The sequence below is a fragment of the Myodes glareolus genome, chromosome 26, assembly GCF_982192425.1.
Source record: "Myodes glareolus chromosome 26, mMyoGla1.1, whole genome shotgun sequence".
In the NCBI taxonomy this organism is placed as follows: domain Eukaryota; kingdom Metazoa; phylum Chordata; class Mammalia; order Rodentia; family Cricetidae; genus Myodes; species Myodes glareolus.
Window position 1 is genome coordinate 28226448 of NC_142051.1, and position 23970 is coordinate 28250417.

Consider the following 23970-nt stretch of genomic DNA (forward strand, 5'->3'; position numbering starts at 1 on the left):
ACCAACAAGGTCTTGAACAATCTTACATGAGATAGCTCCACTTTACAAAGAAAGAAGCCATGCATAAAATCAGCACACGAGTTGGGGCATACTTCCATAACAAATTGGAACAAGTACATAGGCACCTATTAAAAAGTTTACTTTGATATTATGTTCCACACATTTGTTTTTGCCAAGAAATACTAACCAACCCCCCCAAAATGAATGTGCTCATTTATCTTAGCAATTATATAATTCTGAATACCATGCAATTTGTTTGAAACATAGCTATTTAAATAAAGAAAATACTACAGACAGGATACAATAATCTTTTATTTTTCTGGATTAGTTATAACTTGAAGAAATAAAACTTTGTGTTTATCACATGAAGTTTACCAAACCAGTAAGACAATATGAAAAGAAGCAGTTCAATGTTATTTCAAAAGCTATATCAGGGTGAAACTGTATTCCTTTGTCACTAGAAAAATATGCTTTAAATATAACAATAACTCTACTCTAAAAAATTATAAAATGCAGCCACAGAAATATATTTTGTCATATACAGTTTAAATAAATACAAAAATAAAAATTTAAAGGGTTAGGAAGGTTTTTTTATAATATTACAGCATCATAATTTGCAATTAAAAACAAAAATGATGCAGAGATTTAATTTATTCATTTAAAAGTTCTGGAGTATCTACTACTTCAAACTCAATGCTATGAAATTTTACTCTTATATATGCACAATGTTTAGATGTGCATGAATTAATTTAACTTGTAAGAACTACTTAGCAATATGCCTGAGCTATTGGATGAGTATTTGTAAGTAATACAATCTTCAGTGTATTTATTTATGAGTTGGTGGTGGGACAGATACTTTCATCTACGTAGATGTTATAACATTGCCATTAAATTAAAAGGCATATGAGTTGTTTAAAGTCACAAACTCTTAATAAAATAAGTGAATGTTTTTTTCTGACTTAATTTTTATACAATGCATATATGTACTGAACTACCACATAGGGCCCCTAATAATGTATACTTTTATGTTAATCAAAAATGATGTCCTGTAAATATTTAGTATTTATTGCCTAAATTTATAAGTAGAATGCCAGTTAATATTGTTATACCTGCTTATATGCATGTTTATATACAAATTGCACAAGTAAATACAATGTAAAAATCATAAAACATGTTAAAACCCTTTACAAGTAGCAATTTACTCCACTAATGAAACAAGAACCTAAGAAATTGGTAATTACTAATTAAGTTAGAAAGGCAGATAATAAAAGAACAAGATAAAAACTCTGCTGGGTGAGTGGAGTTAAATGGTTACATAAATATATACAACAGATTATATAAGAGAAGCCAAAAAGAAATACATCTAACATAATAGATTAGAACTGCCAAAATGGAACACAATTGTTAAGACTTAAAGTACTTTGAATGTAGATATTTGCTGGGTGTGGTGGCACACAGCACTTGGGAGGTTGAGTTCTACAGTGGGAGTCCCAGAACAGCCAGGGCTACACAGAGAAACCCTCTCTTGAAAAACAAAAGAAAACAAAGAAGAGAAAAAGTAAAAAAGAAAAACCTAGAAAGACAAAAAGGAAAGAAAAGAAAGTCAGCAGTGTTTGGTGTAGAGTAAGAGTAGAGAGGAAGAGGCCCCCTGAGCAAAAGAGTGCAGAAGGCGTGCTCTAGAACCTAGTCCTGGGAAAAGTAAGTATCCTCAGCTGTGGCTTGCCTCTTCTAGCTGCATATGGCTAATTCATGATTAATCTGCTAGGCTACTTAAGGGTTTGTAATTCACTAAGTTTCTCAAGATAATTAAAGCATTAAACTTTCAAGTCCTGTATTTATAAGCTTAACCATCAATTGAACAATAAATACCATAGTACCCATGAGATCATTCATGATTTCTATCCGCATAAATATGGTTATATTGAACTCTATTAGAATTTCACAGTGGAAACCAATTACTATGTGACTTAATGTAACAACCAAGGATACAAATATATTTTAATGATGAAGGAAAGTACAAGACGTATAAGGAGTCAGCATTCTACAACGTGTTTTAAACATTCTTAAAAGTAAAATGCAGAGAGACAGGGGGATCTCTGTGAGCTCATTTGAAGTCAGCCTGATCTACAGAGCAAGTACCAGGACAGGCTCCGAAATGACAGAGAAAACCTGTCTTGAAACCCTCCTTACAGTGAAATCCTGTGACAATTCATAGCATGACTACTTTTGAATTTAGGTACTGCTATCCAGTTGCATACTACGATGCGCAACGTTTATATTCTTACTAGACACAAACTCCAAAGAGAAAACTTTCCTTTCAGGGAGACAAAGAACCAAATGGCTTATTATTTATGATAGTCTTCTGAATTTGATCTCTATTGGTAACAATAAATATGTTCAACACTTTAACATATGTTTTAGTGATCTAATGGACTGTTAACCAGGTGAACGCCCCTTTCACAAACGACTGCTCCATTCTTCCTTTAAAAATATAATTTATGTGAACGTGATTACTTATTATTTATTCCAGTATTCCCTGGAATAGAAATTCTTATTGTATTGCCTGAAATTATATTTTTTTTAAAAAAAAAAAAGGTAGCAGAGGTGCTTCCGAGTTGTAAAACTCTATGGAAATTCAAGCATCTTCCCAAAGATACAGGAAGCAAGTAAAGCAAGGGGTGGGAGTTGGGGGAGGCACGACATTTGGAAAGAGCAAATTAAAGACTTTGAGTCCACAATAAAACTGGTAAAATCTTTAAAACTTTCAAACTTTAAAAGAAAAAACAGTTAAAGTTTGCATCAATTTGTATAAAAGAGAAATGTTCTAGGAATAATATTTAATGCATATACATACTATAAATACATCAACTAACATGTCTGCTCTATGTAGCCCGATCTGTGTGAAATTGGCTAACTAAAGAAAACTAAGGTACACCTATATTCAGTTGAAGACAAAATAATAAATTAACTATTTTGGCTCTGATGGCATCCTGTCTTAGCTTTGAAGAAGGGTAAAGGAAAAGTGAGATGAGAAGAAAAAATAAGCTAGCAGGAGGGTAAATGTCCGTTTTAAAATCAAGCAAAACATTCTAATTGAGAGAGAAGACAGAATCCAGATAATCCATTCGATCTGTTAAATTTCCCTTAGTGTGCTTAGGACAGCGTAAAAGTACTGAGCTCTTTTAACCACCCTGGAAATCCTGACAGCAGGGTTACAGGATCCTAGAATAAACATTCAATTCTACTCTGTTCACAGAGAACAAAACACTGCTATATACACAAAGGACAGTAAATTCCACTTCACTGTATGCAGTTGAGAGGGTATAAATACACTAATGACTGAGTTCTTCAGTAACCTGCACTCTAACTTCCAAAATAATGAACCTAGAGCATCCTTTGACAGATCTAATGGGTAGATAGTAAGAATTTATGTATAGCTCGTGATCATGTTAGATGTGCTTCGGGGGAAGAAAGCTGAATGTCTATAGCACTTGACATTGCCACTTCTGTGCCCAAACTGGTTCACTGTCAGGAATTATGCATGTCCCAACAGCTTCCTGTCCCTCAGACTTAAACAGAGAGCAGTCAGGAAGCGACCCACACAGACACACACGCACAGTACATTTTACAATCTGACTATTGAAAAAGTAAGATTTGAATTAATCCATCTATGACCCATGCAACATAGGAGCAGACTTGTACTTTATAGACTCTAAACATTCTAACGATACAATGTTGTCAGCTTAGGGCATGGATAGTTTGATCAACAAAGTTGAGAACTGTTTTCAAGTTCATGTCATTCCTGTCTCATGTGGGGAACTGTCAATCAATTCCCATTACATTGTTTCTGTGTTATGTAACCATGGACTAGATCTGCTGCATCCCCAATACACAGTTCCTTGCTTGAACCTGTAAGTAAGTCAAACTGGAAGCACTATATGTAAACGAACAACAATGTTCACTAGCTTTTTTTTTTTTAATTAACTACTGGATATTTTAGCATGGTTTACACTTTCACAGAGTCATATGTGGAACAGAGTTTCTAGTTCAATCACACAAAACATGAGTCATTGTCAGAAGGAAGGCATCTGAGTTACGTTGACAACAGCAGCACATCGCCAAGAGTCGTTTCCGAGTCCTGGCTGTGGTTGGAGCTGATGCCAGTATCCGAATCTGTGTCATTTGTGTATGTGTTCAACACCCTTGGAGTTAATGGAGGGACCTCCTCGCCGCTGCTGGGAGCCCCGGATTCCTTTCCTCTATTTTCTTTTAGCTGGCATCCATCTTTGTTGCCAAGGTGAAGCGAACTGAACTCCTTGGCTAGAAGTTCATATTCCCTTGCTTTCATCTGGAGCAGTGAGTCACTGTATTTAATCTCTCTCTGGATGCCGCTCAAGTGAGAGTGGATTTTCAGACCAGCTTGCATGCTCTTCTCCAAATCGCACTTCATGTTCTCTAAATCAGAGTTTTCGAGTTCCCAGGCCGCTGCCCCCTCTGCATCTTCACTTCCGTCGACGCCCGAGTTCTTCACCTCTCTCTCAATTTCCGCGGAGAGCTTTTCGATGAGCACCCTGTAGTACTGCAAACGTTCTTCCAGCTGAGCCATCCCCTCGCTGTTGTTCAGGTCCATCGGAGCCTGGCTGTCCTCAGGTGGAAAATCCAGCTGAGGCTCATTTTCACTGAACCTGGGCATTAAATACGCCTCCTGAACGTAATTGTCCCCGTCATGCCCTACCCGGTCCAGGTGGATCTTAGCTTCACATTTTTCAATTTCCATATCTAACTCTTTCATTCTTTGTACTTGCTGGTGAATGGTATGATCCTGAGAAATAATTAGATGAACTAACGTCTCCATGCTGTCTCGATCCTGGGAAACCGTGTCCTGCTTAATTTTCGCCAGTTTCCGAAAGGTTTTCCGGACGATTCGTTTTTGTTTATCAGGTGGTAAAGTTTTCATGTAATTGGCCGGGCTGAGCTCCCATGGCTTCTCACTGTTTGGCACAAGTTTAGTTTCCGCCGTCCTCCACAGGGGAACGGGGAGAAAGGCGTCCGCTTTAACCAAAACAAACTGCATATTGGCTTGCTCATCTCCCCAAGCCTTCCACAACTTCAGGATCCTGGTCAGGGGAGGAAGCGCCCGCTCTGAGCCCCGCCACTTCTCCACGATGCAGTAGTCGCTGGCTTTGCCCAGCAGAATCCGCTTCTCTCCAAAGGTAGCTTCATGCTCCTCCAGCAAGGCCTGGACGACCTCGGTGGAGGTGGTGCGTTTAGTTAATCCACAGACAATCTTTTCCTCCTGGCAAACCCAAACCACAATTTCCTTCTCTTCGGAATCCATGTCTTTAGTTGGAGATCTAAAAGGAAAACAAAGAGCATTATATTTCTGTCATCACCTGTGTAAACTCAGAACGATGGTTTAGCGTTAATGCCTTTTCTTGCCTCTCCTTCTAACGAGGGACATAATTTGACATCGTGACTGCAGAACAGGAAGCAGTGCTCTAAGATAGGAATGCGAAGCTTTTGGATTTTTATTCAATTGCCTTTTTAGCTGGTTATGGGAAGCGCACATAGTCACTGATAAACAAATGAAATGTTTTCTTTTTTATTTAATCTTTTAAAATTAGTCTTGGCATGTTCGCAAAACAGATACAGTGATAGTAATGGCTGAGAGCTTGACAAAGGAAGATATTGTATGAGGCATTTCCCCTTATACAGGAGTCTTAAGGTTAGAGTATATAAGCAGGGACGGTCGGATTAGGTAGTTCGTATTTCGTAGAGCCAAAAATCGCTAGCTCTGTGAGTTTATATTCAATGCAGTCATTCCTTCATTGAGCAAGTGCTTATTGTCAAGTTGGGAGCATAGGTTCCTGCCCCTGGCATCTATCCCAGCCCTGAGGCCTGGTCTGGACTCCAAATCCCAGCAGGCCAGGTCCTGACCCTCCCTGGGGGTGGGGTCAGGACCACTCCCCAGGGTTTTTAAGTGACCCACCAAAAGAGGAACACGTGGTCCTCCTTTCTTCCTCCCTGGGGTCGAATTTCCATAAACGCGACTTCCCATTCCCCGTGGGGCCACCCGAGAGTGCAGAACTTCCATTAAACCTGGATATTTCTTAATTTGGCTTGTTTTGATTTGGCTTGATTGGGAATTTTTGCGTCGGCAGGGAGCTCATGTTAGGAAATATTCCTAACACTTATGCCAACTCTATACAAGCATGGTTGACATCACTGCCGAAATGGTAATAGGAGTAATAGCGATAAACAAAGGCGATGTTTAGGCAGGAATCTGTTACAAAAGTGGTATCAACTATCAGGTTTTGCATTGCCCTGTCAAAGTACCTGGCATAGCCCATTCAAGGAAGGAAGGATTCACTGAGTTTCAGAGGCTTTATTCTAATGTTTGGTTCCATATACTTGGGAAGAACTCCATGGTAGTGATGGGACATGTGGAGTAGGGAACGTGGTAGACAGGGAATAGAAAAACAGCTTATAATGTGATGCATACACCAAACAGATTTCTAACAGGAAAGAATCATGGCCCAGAAGACCTGCCCTAAATGACCAGCATCCTTCACCCAGGCTCACCTCCCACCGGCCTATCCAAGTCTGTTGGGGAAAGGATGAAAAAATAATGGTTTAAGGAACTATTTTTTAAACATAGAAGTATTAGAAAGTGATTGGAGTTGGAATATGCATGCTCATAGATTTGGTAGCATATCCTCTATTTACTATTGAGGGAGCTGGTGCATCCGTTTGGTTTTGATTACTATCTAACAAAATAACTTGAAACAGACTGCTTTCTAAAGGGGAACAAAGGTTTATTGTGGCTTACAGTTCTAAATGCGCACAGCCTAGGGACTTCATTTTATAAGGACTTCTTGCTGATAAAAATCCCAAAGTATCATAGAGCATCCCGTGGCAAGATATAGAGAGGGTGCATGGCCATATGCAGCCACTCCCTTGCACATGCAAGGATATGCAGCCTTAATCAGTTCCCTAAGATTATATTTCTGAGCACCATAGTTACATAAATTATCCAGTCCATTGTTACTGTAAATATAGGGCAGAAATAAACCGTTGCATGACTTCAAATGTAAATTAAAATAGAAAGAAGTATTTATCAAGAGGTAGATAAAAAGTTTTCTTGAGTTAAAAAGTAAGGGGACTGCTAATAGTCACTTTAGAGAACTGTTAAAACCACATTTCCATTGTGCGTGTCAGTCACATGGACTGTGTGTTTCGCAATTCTTTTCAAAAGAACACTAGCAAATCGGTGATACAATTTATACTCCGATGTGATTTATGATGCCATGAGAGATTTGTTGTGCGAGTTAAGGCAAATTATTCATCACATTATGTAATGGTCCTGAAGCATACACTCAATGAAAAAGTTACCAAAGACATTGTCAGTCTTTCATTCAGCACTTAAAATGTACCATGTTTATGTTTTTGAAGCAAAACTCACTAAAGATCTTCTATGGGTTTTCTTTCATGAGGAATTCACATCTCACCTTAGCTATTTACTTCTGAGGTGGAGAAGAAGAAAATCAGTAACACTAGAGCCATACAAGATCAAACTCATTCCCTAGCAGAGGACTTAGGAAAATGAAATATTCAACTTTAGAAAGTAGAATTTATATCATCACCTGAAATCTATAATGGATTTTGACAAATCTCTTGCAAAATCTTTTCACTCAGTAATTCATGTTGAATGATATATTTTTTAAAAGAAGTGTGGTATTCTGATGATGTTTATAGTTCATTGGCTAATTATGTGCCACGCCAACTGATAAAATTCAGAACAACAAAAATTATATTCTTACTCATGGAGAAAAAGTCCACGACAGTATTCAAAATGAAAATAAATATTTTCTCAAAGGAAGTAGTTGAACAATTACTGTCTGTGCTATGGCAATATAGTATAAAGTAGCTGTAAATAACCTTCTATTTTTTCATCTTAGCCATGTACATACAATACTAAAAATTACTGCAAATATTTTAATGCTTTGCAGTTAAGTGTGGTTTATGTCAGCTTTGATAATTTTAAAAGCAGTCACTCATTCTGCATTTCTGTTAATTACAAATTATTTATGTGATTTTCCATAAAAATATATAAAATAAAAACATTAGTTTTTGTTTTATTATCAACATTAGTTGATAGTACAAGTAACCACAATATTTAAACAAATAAAAAAAATTTAAGTTATTTTTTTAAATGTTTGGGGTTTGCAAAAGCCTATTCAATATATATATATATATATATATATATATATATATATATATATATATATATATATACTATTGGCTGGCTGCCCATCTGAGTTTAATGATCAAGTCCCAGAATGCACATGGGATAAGTGCAGAACTGACTCCTACAAATTGTTTCTTTCACCTTCACACACCTACAGTGCCATGTACCCCCACCACACACAGACACACCACACACATACGCACACAGGCACACTCACACAAACCTATATCCCGGCACGCACATTAAAACAAATAAAACAACAAATTTAAAAGTACAACAATGAAAATTATAGCAATGAAATCTAAAGAACTTGAAATATCCCAGGCCTCCTTCTCATATCAGCTGTGTATGAAATTGTTTAATGGTCACAGTTCTATAAGGGCAACAGATATTAAGCTCAATTCACCAATAAAAATAAAGTGTGGGGACATTCTAAGATTTTAAGTTGGATCTTTTAGACATATGGGTTAAATAAATTTTTAAAAGTGCTATTTTATTGAATTTTATCATGAAAACTTTATCTTCTGAGAGCAATAACCTCACAGTGTCCGCTGCAGAGTCCTCAGTTCGTCCTGAAGGGGTTCTCTCTCTTGCAGTCACAGGGAAAGTGTGGGAAGACGTTAATGTTTACAACACTTTCTAAAGATTAGTTATGTCTCTAAGTTGATAAAGTGTGACGACTTTTAGCTGCTTTGGGCATCTCCATTAGCTGACAAATCATGTATATTCAACACACACACACACACACATACACACACACACACACACACACACACACACACACACACACCATAGCTGTTCCTCTTCTCTTTTTAGTTCTGGTCTCCAGCAGCGGTTGTCATCTGACCTATGGGTTCTTCAGCCCTATATTAGAGGTATGAATAACACTGAAAAGCAGCAAGCAGAGCATGCATTCCTTTTATGAAGCTCATTTTCTGAAATGTCACAATGATATGCATGGCCATTCCCCAAGATTCCCTCAACTCCCACACCAATTGGAATGTTTCCTACTTTGAAAGGATCGTATTCTTACACACTGAGTTTTCCCTGCCCCAAAAGGCTGCTACCTTTTAACTGTTGCCATCAAGCTGCAAAAATGGTCATTACAGGCAATGAGAAAGAAACATTTATTTATTTGTATTACATATGAAATTGGGGACTTTATTATAATCCCATAATCTCACTGGTTTTAGAGACTTTATTATAATCTCATAATCCCACTGATTCTGAACTTTTTAAAATATCTTCTTTCAAACATCCAACCAACATTTGTACATCTTCTAGAGTAAACCATTGTTGGGCCCGGGTCTACCCTTGCTCCTAGGGTGCATCTTGAGGACAATTTCTGGTTAGCCAGCTTCTGTTTCTTCCTGTGCTCCCTCTGCCCTAGCCTGGTGATTAGCTATAGGGCGTTGTTTCATCTTTGGTATGGTAATTTCCCACCTGCCTGGGAGGAAATCCTTATGCAGCAGTCAGGTATAATAGGTTTTCCCCTAAATTGAATAAAGGGCATTCGGCTGATCTTCTTTAGAATGACCCAGGTCTCTTGTGTGTTCTTTCAATCTCCAGGCCCTTGCCTGGACTCATGTATGGCAGAGTGGCACACGAACTGTACCGAGGGGGTAACAAAGAATCGGGTGTTACAAACTATTACTAATATTTGGGGGGATTTTTAAAGTTGTTATTGAAACAAAATAATTTTTAGAACTTCTGCAACTTGACCTAACACATTTAAAAGTAATGACCACTCATTACCGAATGCAGGTAACAAATCTGTCACAACTTGCCTGTGTTTTGACATGTCTAAAGGTTATTTTATTGCTGGCTTAGGCTTTTGAAAATGAGTTATTTTCTGATACTGTTCTGACTGAGTTTCTATACACCCACTTGACAAATATTTCCTAATCACCTTTTCTATGGAGCCGAACATGATACAAAGACAGGAATGACTTACAAGACTTATCTCTGGCACACTGTGGTAAACAGGTGTTGGGTTGGCATGTGCACACTCTCAGTGACAAATCTACTAAGTCCTTTAATATAGCAAGGATATTCAAATGCTTCACTGCTGAGGAATAATGATCAGTCTTTGTGTTTCCCCAAATAAAAAAGTATCAAAATTAAAACAAAGTCAAAATAAACATCCCAAAAAATTAAATCACACTAGAATTCTTAATATTTCCTTAATACATAATTGTGTTCTTTGAATAATACAAAGTTTAATCGCCTGATATGGATAAAAAAAATTAACTCTGAAACATTAGAAAGAAGGGCTTGTTTCTTAATTTAGTTAACTCCGGAGTTCAGGTCCAGCATATCAGGTTTTGGAAATGTGCTATCTGGTGAAAGTCGTATTATCTACAAATATATACATAACAAAAGAATGAAAATACATACTTAGTGTGATAACCTGGTTTGTGATGTAACATAACAAACAATGCTTATCTAGTGAATGCGACTGTAGTGGTTGAGATCCAAGACTGATTTCTCAAGGCCTTGCTACATGAAAATAAAAATGTGAAAACACATAACACTTCTGAGATGTACTTTGTGTTGGTTTTGCTTTCTGGTTTGGAGAGTATTAATCAGACTCTTTTGCTGTGACAGAATGCTTGAGAAAAGAACCCAAGAGGGGAAGGATTTATGTTGGCTCATGGATTAAGAAACTACAAATCATGATCAGGTGGCTCCATTGTGTCTTAGAACTGGTGAGGTAAATCATCATGGTGGAGAGGACTCAGTAGAACAGAGATGCCCATCTCATGAAGCCAGGAAGTATAGAGCAAAAGGAAAGACCTAGGTACCAGTAGTAAACATCAAGGGTGTACCCCAAATGTTCCATCACCTCGATCTGTCCTTAGCAACATATCTATGAACTCACAAAATGGTGTAATGTATAGATGAAATTAGAACCCTCACAATTCAATGAAGTTTTAATGATTTGAGCCACAAGTACATTTGTAAGGTATATCATATATAAACTTACAGGTTCTAAGTACAATACAACCAATTTTAATGCTTTTAATTTAGAATACTTCATAGTCTAATTGGTGTGTGAGGTCCGTCTATCTGTGTGTTGCTTTTGTTGGTTAATGAATAAAGAACTGCTTTGAGTCTATGGCAAGGAAGAACAGAAGTAGGCAGAGAAAGCTAGGTTGTATGCTGGGAGAAAGGAGGCAGAGTCAAAGAGAAGCCATGTAGCCCCACCAGAGCCAGATGGAACATTTGCTGGTAAGCCACAGCCACGTGGTGATATACAGATTAATAAAAATGGGTTAAATTAATATGTAAGAGTCAGCCAATAAGAAGCTAGAACTAAAGTATCAAGCAGTGATTTAATTAATATTGTTTCTGTGTGATTATTTCAGTTCTGGGCAGCCAGGACAAACAAGTGGCCTCCTTGCTACATCTAATGATTCACTTCAAGTTGGTGTTTGTATCTTAGCACTATTTGTAAAGAGAATCCTTCTCAGTATAGTTATATGATTCTCTGTTTTTGGATGTACAATATTGAGTGTTAGGTATGTGATGTCTGTCATTCAATAGGAATACAAAATATCCACTCATTAATAATTAAATTTAGAATCACAAATTTCACACAGTTAGGATGGGTTGGCTTAGAAATTCAAAATTCATACTATCAAACTTTCCACTGAATAACTCCTGGGAATAAAGCACGAGAAAATAAGTTAAAAACTCAAATCTTGAAGTTATAAACTAAAATTAAGTGAAATACTTATATATACTTATATATAGCATTACAATGCCAAATAGAGAGCCCTAAACTTGGTCTTTATACAAGGTGTTACATGTAAATCAGAAAAAATTGAAGGTGAATAGATAACTGACATTAGTTTTTAGTTATCCAAATGGACCAGACACTGAAATTGGTATGTAGAATTAAAGAGCAGACTTTCTTAAAGGAATATAGCAGACAATATAGTTGAATGTGAATATATTAAACTTACCAGTATAACTGTTTACTTCACAGAGAACCAAATTTCAAATCAATAAGAATCAGTAGAAATGACTAAGAATAATTACTTTATACAATATGTTTGTCAGTCAAATATTGCATAGAAACATTATGATACAATCCATACATAATAACAACATTTGGAACTCTGGAAACGTTTTTTCTGTGGATTCTATACAAAACTTCTTCATTTCCTAGGTCTGTCTGGAAAATATGATACGGATACAATGTATCTATCTTGAACAGGACAGCTTTGAAATAAAACGTGTTTGTCACTTGAACCTTTGTAGAACAAGTCTTTATGTTTCAAATTCAGACATTTTATGAGGTCTTTTATACCACTGATATTTGTGCTAAAAATTGTGATAATCTTATTGAAAGAAGTGAGCTGAGGTGCATTGGTAGTGAATTAGTACAGACTGGTTCCCAAAGTCCAGTCTCTTCTTCTTTCTTTTTACTGCAACTGAATTTTAAGCTAAAGATTCATTGGATGTCAGACGATCTTCCACACCAGATTACATCTCAGAACACACTGTCAATGTTGATATATGCTACTAGTTTACACATCGGTTGCCACACACTATTGACATCTACTGCATAGAGGACAGTAACACAATATTCTACAATTCATGAAAGGGTCCCTTGCAGCAAGAACTGTCCAATCTAAAATGTCAATGACACTGTTTAAAGCATAGATTTTTTAATTGTGAATCAAAAGTCATAGTCTTGAAGAAACTAAATGCAAGAGGTCAAAAAATTGGCAGTAATGAAGGTTTTTGAAATGTGCAGTCACCCTAAATTACCTAGAAACAAGTATACAATGGATCTAAGGTGTTTTACTTTAGTCTTGGTTCTGAACAGGCAAGCTTACATGGGACTATATAGACAATGTATAGAAAATAATATTTTAGACAAAATGTCTTTAGCTTTATAGCCAGTAAGCATTTGACTTTTACAAATGTAAATCTGCAGAAGACTGACAGATTTGGGCCATATAAAATTTGGAAGAAAAAAAAGAGTTAAGAAAGGAAAGTATTTAGGAAATCCTAGTATAGATTAATGGCTCGTTGCTTCCAAGATTTATCTAAGCTTCACCTCTACCCATTTTTGTTTTCTTTCCTGTGGAACCTAGTAGGAAAAAAATGCATGAAAGCAAAAAAACAAAGGTGACATTATGAGTCTCACACAGTCAAATACAAATGTTGATGAAAGTTAGCCCTCTATTAAATATAACATAAGGTAACTTTCTCCCCCTTTCATTCCATAGCCAACCTTTCTGAAGTAGGCATTCTGTTAACCCTTAGCTGACTGGAAGAAATAGGACTTTTGCATTTTGATGCTGTCAAAACACACTCAAAATAAAATTCTGCTCGTCCATGGAAAATCCTGGTTGTACACCTTCTCAAAGCCTCCTTCTTCGTTAGGAAAAAAACGCCAGGCTAGTAAATCTGGAGTGTGGGTTGTAAGGTGAAAGGCGATGTGTGGGTACAGAGTTAAGGGAACAAACAGGGACACCTGGGTGATGGCTGTCTGGGGTAGGAGTCACTGGAATCTAGGAGCCGTGTGTCACTCTCTCACACTTGCCCCCAAACCTAGCCTGTTCTAGACAGAATGAACAAGCCAGATTATGGTTGAGGGAATTTCCAAGCTCGCAAAATTTATGCGAAGAGGAAGACAAGATAAAATTCCTGTGGCATTTGTAGGATGAAATGGAAATATCCAGCTACCGCTGCCGGAAATGATGAAATTTTTTTTTCTCACCTGTTACTATTTGAGTTGTAAGAATGTTAAATAGGACCAGATAAATCAATCAGCCACAGCCTTCAGGAAACATCTCAGCAATAAAAGTACAATGAATGTAGCATTGTTTTTTTTTTTCTGATCATCAAAAGATACCACATAAAAGTATTCTTACTTATTTATTCATTTAATTTTGTGTGTTTATGTCTCTGTGTGTGTGTGTGTGTTTCTATGTGTCTGTGTGTTTACAACATCTCACATATTTGTAGGACAGAGGACAATGTGCCAGAGTTAGTTCACCTCTTCCAACACGTAGGTCCCAAATCAAACTCAAACATCAAGCACAGGAGCAGATGCCTTTACCCTTTGAGTCATCTCCCTAGTCCCTGGATCCTAACACTGTACTATCAACCAATGAACTAAAAAACAACAAAAAAAGAAAAAACAACAACTACTCATTTTTGCCTTTATCTGTTGGTTGTGAAGTGAGGGTTTCTGATTTGTATATTGTCAACCTTTTTGGTTAGGGTAAGAAAATGTCACAGTGTAGCATGTAAAGTAGAATGCAAATAAATGGATTTTACTCAAAATTCTCGCTCCATAAGGAAGTGAAAATTGTCTTCATAGATTTAAAAACAAAAACCAAACAGAATTATTACAACACAAGGTCACTTCTCAGGATCCACAGTTCTTGTTTTGCAGACCTCATAGCTCAGAGATGACAAACCCCAGAGATGCTTCAGCCACTCTGTAAAGTGGTACAAGATTTGCACATCTACCTTGCACTTTCTACCATGTTTTTGAATGATTCAAAAATACCTATATCTTAAAGAAGTCATGCAAGCATTTTGATAAACTGTCTTGTGTGGAGAATAATGACAATGGGAATGAAAAAGTCTGTGTATGTTCAGGACTAATACAATTGTTTCTTGTAGTGCTTTATATATAGATATGTGGTTGGTTTAATTCATGACTGCAAAAGACTCTAATATGCTAAGTTGAATATGTTATGTACTGTTACATAACCAGTATTCTGAAAAATAGAAAAAATAACTTTAAGGAATCATATATAGAGCAGGAAATATTTTTAACATGTGTTTGGTGAGTATGTGTACATATGTTTTCATGTTGCACGTGTATGAACACGCATTTGTGGGGACACATGTACACCCATTTGCACGTGTGTGCATGTGGAAGCCAGAAGTTGACAACACTTGGTGCCTTCCCCAATTATTCTCCACAATACTTATTGAAGCAGGGTTCCAAGGATCTGTCCAACCTACCTAGCCTACTGTGGGAATCTCAGTCTCTGACTCATGAATGCTGAGATGACAAATGACTGCCACACTTGCTATGTAGGTTCTGGGGATCCAGAATCAGGTCCCCACACTTGTACACGAAGTGCTTTATCCAACATGTCATCTTTCCAGTGAAATCGCAGATTTCAGTGACTCATAATAGTTCAGTTTTTGAGTTACTTTGAGCATGAAGAAGCTAAATGGCCATGGCAGTTACAAAATCCCTTCAAACAGGTCTTTCTCATATTTTTCCACCCAAATTGGCTATTAAATCTCATGAGAAATGAGGTCTAGGTTTTGAATCTTTCAATAACTCAAAGTGAATGGCCTTCGTATTTTAACATGTCAATAAACAAGAAAATGAGCCCATATGACAAGATTACAGAAACAATATTATGGAAGCAACTAAAGAATAGCAAGGTACTTACTAAGCACGGACACAAACATGGCGAGAAGTTATAGAGAAACATATGGCTCTAACCACAACTTTTAATTCTTTAAGGAGTCCAGAAATAAACCCTGGAGCTAGAGTTACAGGCAGTTGTCAGTGCCTGATTTGGGTGCTAGGGATGAAGCTCATGTTCCTCTGCAAGAGCGGTATACCATCTTAACTGCTGGTCCATCCCATTGGCACCAAGAACACTGAATTCCTTTTGATAAAGAAGACGCTCCCTAAATTAAGATATATGCCAGAGGTTATAAATTGGTTTTGAGGCTGTAAATCCAGATACATTTCACTTAAAAAGCATAAAATATTGAGAATGACATAATCAGTTTGGAAGCTTAACAACAATTAAAATGTCACAGCTACTTTCAGACCGGAAGTTTATAAATCCTAACTCAGTAGCACTTTTCCCAAGCATTATGAATTGTCAACCTGCAACTGTGATTAGTTTATCTGACTCATTTCACCAGCTTTATCATTATTTCATGACAGAAACGTATATGCTTGATCAAAATAAGACCAGTTAGATTTGTCAGAGAGGGCATGACATCAATATAGAAACATATAGGTAAAGCTTCATGAGGACAAATATTAAATGTACAAAAAAAACCAAAACGTTAAACATTTGTAAATCTATTAGACCATTTCATTTGGATAATGACTTCAAAATAGCCTATGCATTTGACACACAGTGTATAAGTTGTAATTTGCATCTGCGTTCATTTGTTAGTTAAACTTGAAGGAATGTGCTGGAGTGCTGAGATGACTGTGCACTCAGGAAGCAGAGGCAGGAACATCAGAAGCTTGAGACTGGTCCAATAACAAACAAAGATGACAGGTTGACTTTTCTGTTCAGGAAATTGTCACATAGCAGGGAAGTAAGAGCATTGTGGAAAAATATTCATTTCCTCATTGTTTTTCTGAGCTTACATGATGGCTTTACTCAAACAACAGTATAATAATAACACTGAGCAGACGCTGACTGTGAGCTCTGTCTGCACCTTTCCAAATAATTTTCATATTTTTATTTATTTAACCCTCATCACAAAGAAATGTTGTCCTACTGCTGTGCCCATTTTACAGAGGAATAAGAACAGGTAATTTCATATTAAACTATTTTATTCAAAATTATATTTTCTCATCATATTGACTTTTTATAGGAACTCTTCTTTACAACACAGTATTCTTTTGCAGATGAATCAGTACTTTGTCTTAAACAACAACTGCTTACGCTAGAATTGGTATCTAAAAGTGAAAGACATCATTCTAGAAGCGAAGAGTGTTTCTTAAATTTGTTAATATTTTTAAGTTCCTAAAGGAGAAAAATTATCTCATAACCCATGGACATTGTCTGACTAAATATTAGTGTCCATAAAGTTTTATTGAAACACAGTCACGATTGTTCATTTGCATCCTCTGTCTGGTTTCCTCTGCTCGATAATGGCAAAGCTAATTAGCAGAGAGAGATCTGATGGATCACAAACTCTAAGACATTTATTACCCAGTCCTTCCCACAGAACTTTTGCCTACTCATGAACAAACACAAGGAAATTCTTGACTTTAGAAATCCGAGAGCAGGTAACCTGGTACAGTTTCACTGTAAACCCAGGAAAAGAAAAACACACATTTTAATGCTTACTAAACTATTTGGTATTCTAGGCACAACTCAGAAAATTCATGATCTGCACAAAACACTTTCAGTACACAAATTCAGCTACCTTCTTTACTACAAAAAAAATGAACTGTGTCATTTGCCTTCTCACTGAATATTTAATAATAAACTAAGATAAACCTTGATATTTTATATGAAAATAACATGATTTTAGTCTGATGTTATAGAATATGCTGATGGGCTGATAATTTAAAACATTAACATGCTGACTAACACTCCTGATGTGAATTATAGACCTTATATGTTTTAGAAAGTGTTGAATTTATTTTTAATAAGGTGTTGAACCAGATACATTCCTCATTCTTACCAGTATTTAAGAGTTAAATTGGGCAGTTAATTTTATTTACTTCCTTCTTTCATTCTTGCTGACTTGCTTGCTTTTATTTTATTTTATTTTATTTTATTTTGAGACAGGGGTTCACTTTGTAGGACCAGGTTCGTCCAAAATTCACAGAGATTAGTTCATGTGGCCTTTATTCAGAGTATTGGAATCAAAGCATGTACTTTAAGGCCAGTTATTTTGAGATTTTCTGTGCTATCTCTAAAAATATAAAGGTGTTTTAAGTTAAGCAAATATGTTATACATGCCTTAGATGTAGTCATGATAAATGGTGATTTTTAATTGACTGCTTAAAAGTTTACTCAGCCATCTACAAACTCACAAAATGGAATCTGATAAAAGTTAAAATTAATCAAGCACACACAAGCGAGGCAACTCTGCCCCACAACCACTTTTGGGCTAATTAGACTCAGTGTGAAGCAAATGCTAGCTACAGCAATTCTGAGCAAAGAACTGCCAATTGGAAGAGAATAACACTGACCCTTCCCTGCTAAGTAATCCATATCCTTCCTGAGGTCACAGAGAAAATATGAATCAGTGGTTTTCGAAATGAAGCATAAACCCTACAAAACCTCCTCCACACGTAGATCATTAGTATTTTGATTAAAATACTTTGAGAATTAGAGTTCTGTAAGAAAACTTAGTTTTTCATGACAGGGCAGGAGAGCAAAATATTAATGGAGACAAATGTGACAAGGATGGCTCTGACCATCCCAGTTTGGCACATGCCTGTGTGAACATTTACTAGTTTTCTGCTTCACTAATGTCCATTGCAATTTTGGGGGAAACCATAAGAGAGTCATGCAGAAGAGAGCCCTTGGCATTCCACGGCGGCAGTGTGGGTTTGGAACATGATCCCCATACACAGGGAAAGGGAAGGGAGTGTATGAAGAATGTGCATCGAAAAGACTACTGGAGGGTAAGTAAACTGAGCTCAGTGTTTGGATTCCGGAAATTGATTTTAATCAAAATGTAAATATTTAACATTAGTATTTACCAGATAAACCCCTGAGAAAATGTTAAATCTCTGGGTCCATTCCAGTGTGTGCTTCCCAGTGTTAACTCTGTCTCTACCTGGAAAGTAAAGTTTCCTTATTGACTTCTATTATACAGAAAATTATTTCATAATAACAGAACATGTTGATTGTAGGAAAAGCTACCTAACCTGAATGTCGTCTTTACTGAGAGCTGTATGTATTTGAACTTTCTTCATCAGTTTCCTTTTGGAGAACTCCAAACATTAACTGATTATGCTTTCCAAGTAGCGGGTTCTTCCTAAGGACGGTAGCGGAAGCTGTCTTTGCCTGTGTTGTTCGCTCTGCCCATCACAGCACATCATGGCAGGTTTGTCATCAAAGAACAATCTCAGGAAACATTCCAAAGGAAGAGAGTGGAGGTTGAAAGCCTCCATGTACCTCCATAGAATATATTTTTATGACATTGGTCCTTTCTTTCTTTGTTTTTTCTTTCATTGTTTCTTTCTTTCTCTCTCTCTCTCTCTCTCTCTCTCTCTCTCTCTCTCTCTTTCTCTCTCTCTCTCCCTCTTTCTTTTTGAGCCATAGCAAGACCTACTGAAGGAGGGAATGAAGGACTATAAACCTTTTCTTTTTTAAAGGAACTATAAGGAGTTGGTGGCTACATGGATTTCATGTTCCAAGGGTTGAATACACAAGGCCTATGGGAAACTTGACATCAGAATCAAAGAAAAAAATAGAGGAAAGATTACATAACAGCAGTGTCCTAGAAGCCAAGACTGAGAGGGCTTCCGGACAGCTTGAAGAAGTCACAACCCATTATGAAAGGTGGAGTCGCATGAGTTCTTGGACTGGCTACTGACTTTGGCAATTGGAAGCTACCTGATAAGGAGAAGAAAGTTGTCCCTTCTGGAATGACTTGGGAGAAGACACTTTGTGTGGAGTTAAAGAGTTAAATGCAAGTGATGAAGTAGAGAAAGTGATTATAGTTCGCAGTTTGGCTTTGTGTAAGAAAGATAATTGAGGTGAAGATGTCATTAAATGGTAGAAGTGGTAATGTGTCAGGTAATAGAAAAGAATTGATGAAAAAGAGACAGAAGACAGAAAGAATTTAAGCAGAGATAATCATCAAGCAAAGTTGTAGGAAATGCGGAGACAAAAAATGAGTATATCATTATATTATATATAATATAATGAAATTCTTAAATTCTCCACATTAATAAATAGACATGCAGATCATAGGAGCAGATAGCTGATGTTTCAACCTTTTAACTAGTTTTTCCTGATCTGTCTCCACATCATAACAAATCAATTCCTTACATGTACATTAATTCCTAATTACTTGCTGACCTCTGTTATTAATATGATTTCTCAAACAGAATGAACTGACCTTGATACATATATGTACACACACACACACACACACACACACACACAAACACACATACATGTTTGGTCACGAAACATCAAAACACCCCCCTTCTTTCCCCCAGCTGAATAACACTCTGCCCCCAATGTTGTTTATTCTGGGAAATTCTCTGAAATTGTCCTCTAGAAAATGTTTGTTTTAATAAGAAAAAAAAAAACCATGCACACAATCCCAAATGGAAATAGACACCCATTTCTCATGGTTCCGCAGAATCTAGTGGATGTTCAGTAACAGCATATTCTGCCATGGTTAATTTGAATTTGCTTCCCATATGGTCTTGTTCTCAACCTTTCATCTTTGACATCTAGAAACCTTGTATGGTAGGAATTAAATCTCTGGCTCTGTCTTTCTGAGTTTCTCTCTCTCTCTCTCTCTCTCTCTCTCTCTCTCTCTCTCTCTTTCTGCCTCTGTTTCTCTTTCTCTCTGCCTCTGTTTCTCTCTCTCTCTCTTTCACGTAAAGATGATTGATCCATGTGCACTGAGTGGGATTATCATTGGATTAGTCACCCTGGAATTCTTGGCTGAAAACCAGTGCCTGTGGCCTATAAAGCCCTTCTCCAGGAGCACGATGACCCACATAAATAATGCCCACATGAAGGCAGAACTGGGGCGGTATAGACAAGGTGAATGGAGGCTATCATGGTCCCTCCCCAGGTGCATATGTCCAAACACCAGGTGTCCGTAGGTAGGATGTTTGGAAACATTTAAATGGCACCTTGTGTTTTCACTCTTTCCCTTGATCTTCCCTCTCTTAATTTGTCCTGGTTACTTTCTTCCTGCTCTTCTCCATGACACACCTAGGTCCTCAGTGACTCAGACCCAAAACTGCTGGCCTCATGCATTCTCTCTTCCATCCTGACACTGCCCTGGTCACTGAACTTGAATTGTTATAAATTCGATCTCCAATGGTGACTCTTACCGAACTCTTCATTCTCCTATGAAGAGGTCTCTTTAATTATCTCTCCTTTCATTGGCCTATACGTCTTATTTCTGAAGTGCCTTCAACCTTATGTCTCCAGATTAATCATAGATCGTTAGGGATTTCTAGCATGAAATAAAGTAAACCATTGGTTTTCTGTAAACAAAATGAAGCAAAACCAAGCACCTCACTTTTCTCTCTTTGTCTTTTTTAAGCCCGAGATGTTCTTTGCTCTTTTTTTTCCATTTTTTAAGTCAAATCTTATATCTCATTTATAGTTTAATGTTGCCTTTGCTATCTAACAACAAGGTAAACTTCTCTTTATCACTGAAGAAACTCTTCTCCCTATATTTCCTGTCCTGAGCATTAGACATCAATCTCACCTTAAGCATCTCCCCTCAAATACTGAGTTAGCATTTGAAACTTAACAAAGCATTCAAGAATCATTAATTCCCCACATGTCTTCAACATCTGTTTTTCCATACATATTTTCTATCGGCACAACCACTTATAGTTAATTAGTTTAAAATTTCTTAATTATTCATATTCCAGTATTCCTTCACAATTAAACACTTATAAATCCTACTTTCAATCGTCTTCAGTGTTTCCATTGCTCTTGCTGGACTACTGTCACTACCCTGGTAATGACTTTTGACTAGACTTGCAACTAGGTTTCTCATTTACCACTTGCATTCTCTCTTCATGTACCACAATTATCACTTCATTTAATAGACACGATGATCTTTCGAAAACACAAAGGTGACTATATATTTCCCTTACTACACACATTCCAGTGAATTTCTCTTCCTTATCGAATACAATCACTTGTGATCTGCAGCCCTTTTTCCACGATGAAGACAATACATATGCTATTTTATATGCCTGAAATGGTCTTCCCCTGGCTCCTTACATACCTTAATCCATTTGTCAATTTAACTCTTAATTTGAAAGCACCTTTACAAAACATTCTTCAATATTACATGCTGTTTTCATTCCTTATAGCAATAACAACTATCTAAAATTTCTTATTAATTTACTGTTTTATAATGTTGTTTTAGTACCATACTTATATATTAGGCAACAAGGGAACTTTGACCACTTTATTCTTAGCAACTAAATAACATATGGTATAGTATATATTTCAAGATAAGATACACATTTATTGTTGGATGGATGATTTTTTTAAATGACAATTGTAATTGCCCACACTTTCAACGTTTAGATAGGTCTTATAAGTCTATCAATTATTCAGTTCCTTAAAAACCATCATCTGTATAGGAATTATCACTAATCCTTTATAAGTCACCCAAATTTGGGCTTAAATAATATTTCAAGATCTTTTAAATCACTAATCAGCACCTTGAATCATAACAAATGAATAGTGTATAACATATTCAAATATTCAAATAGTGGACATATATAGTAAATAAAATATGTGTATAGGGAGAGAGAGAAAGGGGTAACCCATGAATGTTTTCTTTTCAGTTGGCAAAATACATTAAAACCTTACATAATAGTGCAATTGGGAGAGACTGTGTAAAACATTTTGTTGTACATCTTCACTCATGTAATTATCTAAAATATGATTTTATCCATTTTAAAATACAACCAATAGCACTAAGATGATCATGTTGCTAAGTCTTGTGTGTATTTTTAACAGTTCCAAGAAAGGACTTCCTTTGACATTCTCTGACAGCGGTGCTAGGAAGCAAAGAAATAACTGCAGATACTTTGTAGCCTCCTAAAAGGGTGTGGTCAGGTTCCTGCACAGTGAATGACAATGAAATATCAAGAATCTGCAGCTTCCAAAGAGCTATTTTTTTAAATGAGTTTCTTTTCTTCATGTAGGAATGGATTTATTATATGTTTACTCCATGAAAATGACCATAGCTTTTCGAAGGCATCTGCTCTAGCTTCCAGAAAAATCTGAGGTCTTATTGGTAGAGCTAAAAAAAAAAAAAAAAAGCTACCCACAGGCCCTTCTGTGGAAGATTATGATCTCTCAAAGGCATTGCCTCTTCCCTCAGCTAACCACAATGGCAGGAAATTCCAGTGGGGCTGAAAGAGATCAGAACAGATACACACACCAGAATAATTTAAAGGCATTTAAGACTCTATAAAATACCTGCCTTACTGGTTGAGAACAGCAAACATACTTCCTAAGTACATAAGTAGAGTTCACATGTAGCATGTACTAATTGTATAGCACGGACGAGGGCATGAACGCTTTCAAAAGCTGGGCAGCTAGTCACAAAAATATTGACTAAAATTTAAGAGTTAAAACAACTCAATCACATAATTCAATAAACTGATGGATCTAACAAAATTATTAGAATCATTTGAGGTCAACTACAGTAGATTAAGAGGGGCAAGGTCATAGAAACATTCACAATTATTTCTTAAACATATCCATTGTAAACTCAGTTTTAAAAAGTTTTCAACCTCCAGTACCACCATAGTTATGGATTCTTGGTAAATGATCCATAATGCTGTTCAATTCTTGGGTTCTTCTGTTTTGATGGTACTGACTCAGTCTTATGCCTGTGTGATTCAGCCCCATCCCACATCTTTCTGCACATCTTACTGCGTTCCCTTCTCTTGCACAGACCTGTCACAGTGGGAGTTTAATAAATGCTACTTAATTGTGATGCTGTTCCTTTATTTTCTTCACTTCCATCCACTCCTCTCCCGTATGCTTATATTGAGAGTCAATCACCAAGGATTCACGAGTTTGTTTCCCAACACCCATTATTTTCTACTGATCAAAAGCAACTATAATCCCTAGCTCCATGGACCCCACACCCTGTCCTAGCTTCATGAGTACCAATTTTTAAATGTAGATACCCATATACAGTTACAGATACATACATATAATTAAATAATAAACAAACACCATACTGTGTTATATATTTAATATGTATAGCAAATT

At 36.6% G+C, this 23970-nt stretch overlaps 1 protein-coding gene across 2 annotated transcripts in view; it reads right to left on the reverse strand.

The window, feature by feature from the left end:
* Positions 1-294: 294 nt before the first annotated feature.
* Positions 295-23970, reverse strand: part of Rassf9 (Ras association domain family member 9) — a 31496-nt gene continuing 7820 nt past the window's right edge. For both annotated transcript variants that reach the window (XM_087901952.1, XM_085683439.2), the window contains exon 2: positions 295-5354. In XM_087901952.1, the coding sequence (XP_087758078.1) occupies positions 4094-5354 (1261 nt within the window). In that variant the 3' untranslated portion in view covers positions 295-4093. The remainder of the gene's footprint in view (positions 5355-23970) is intronic.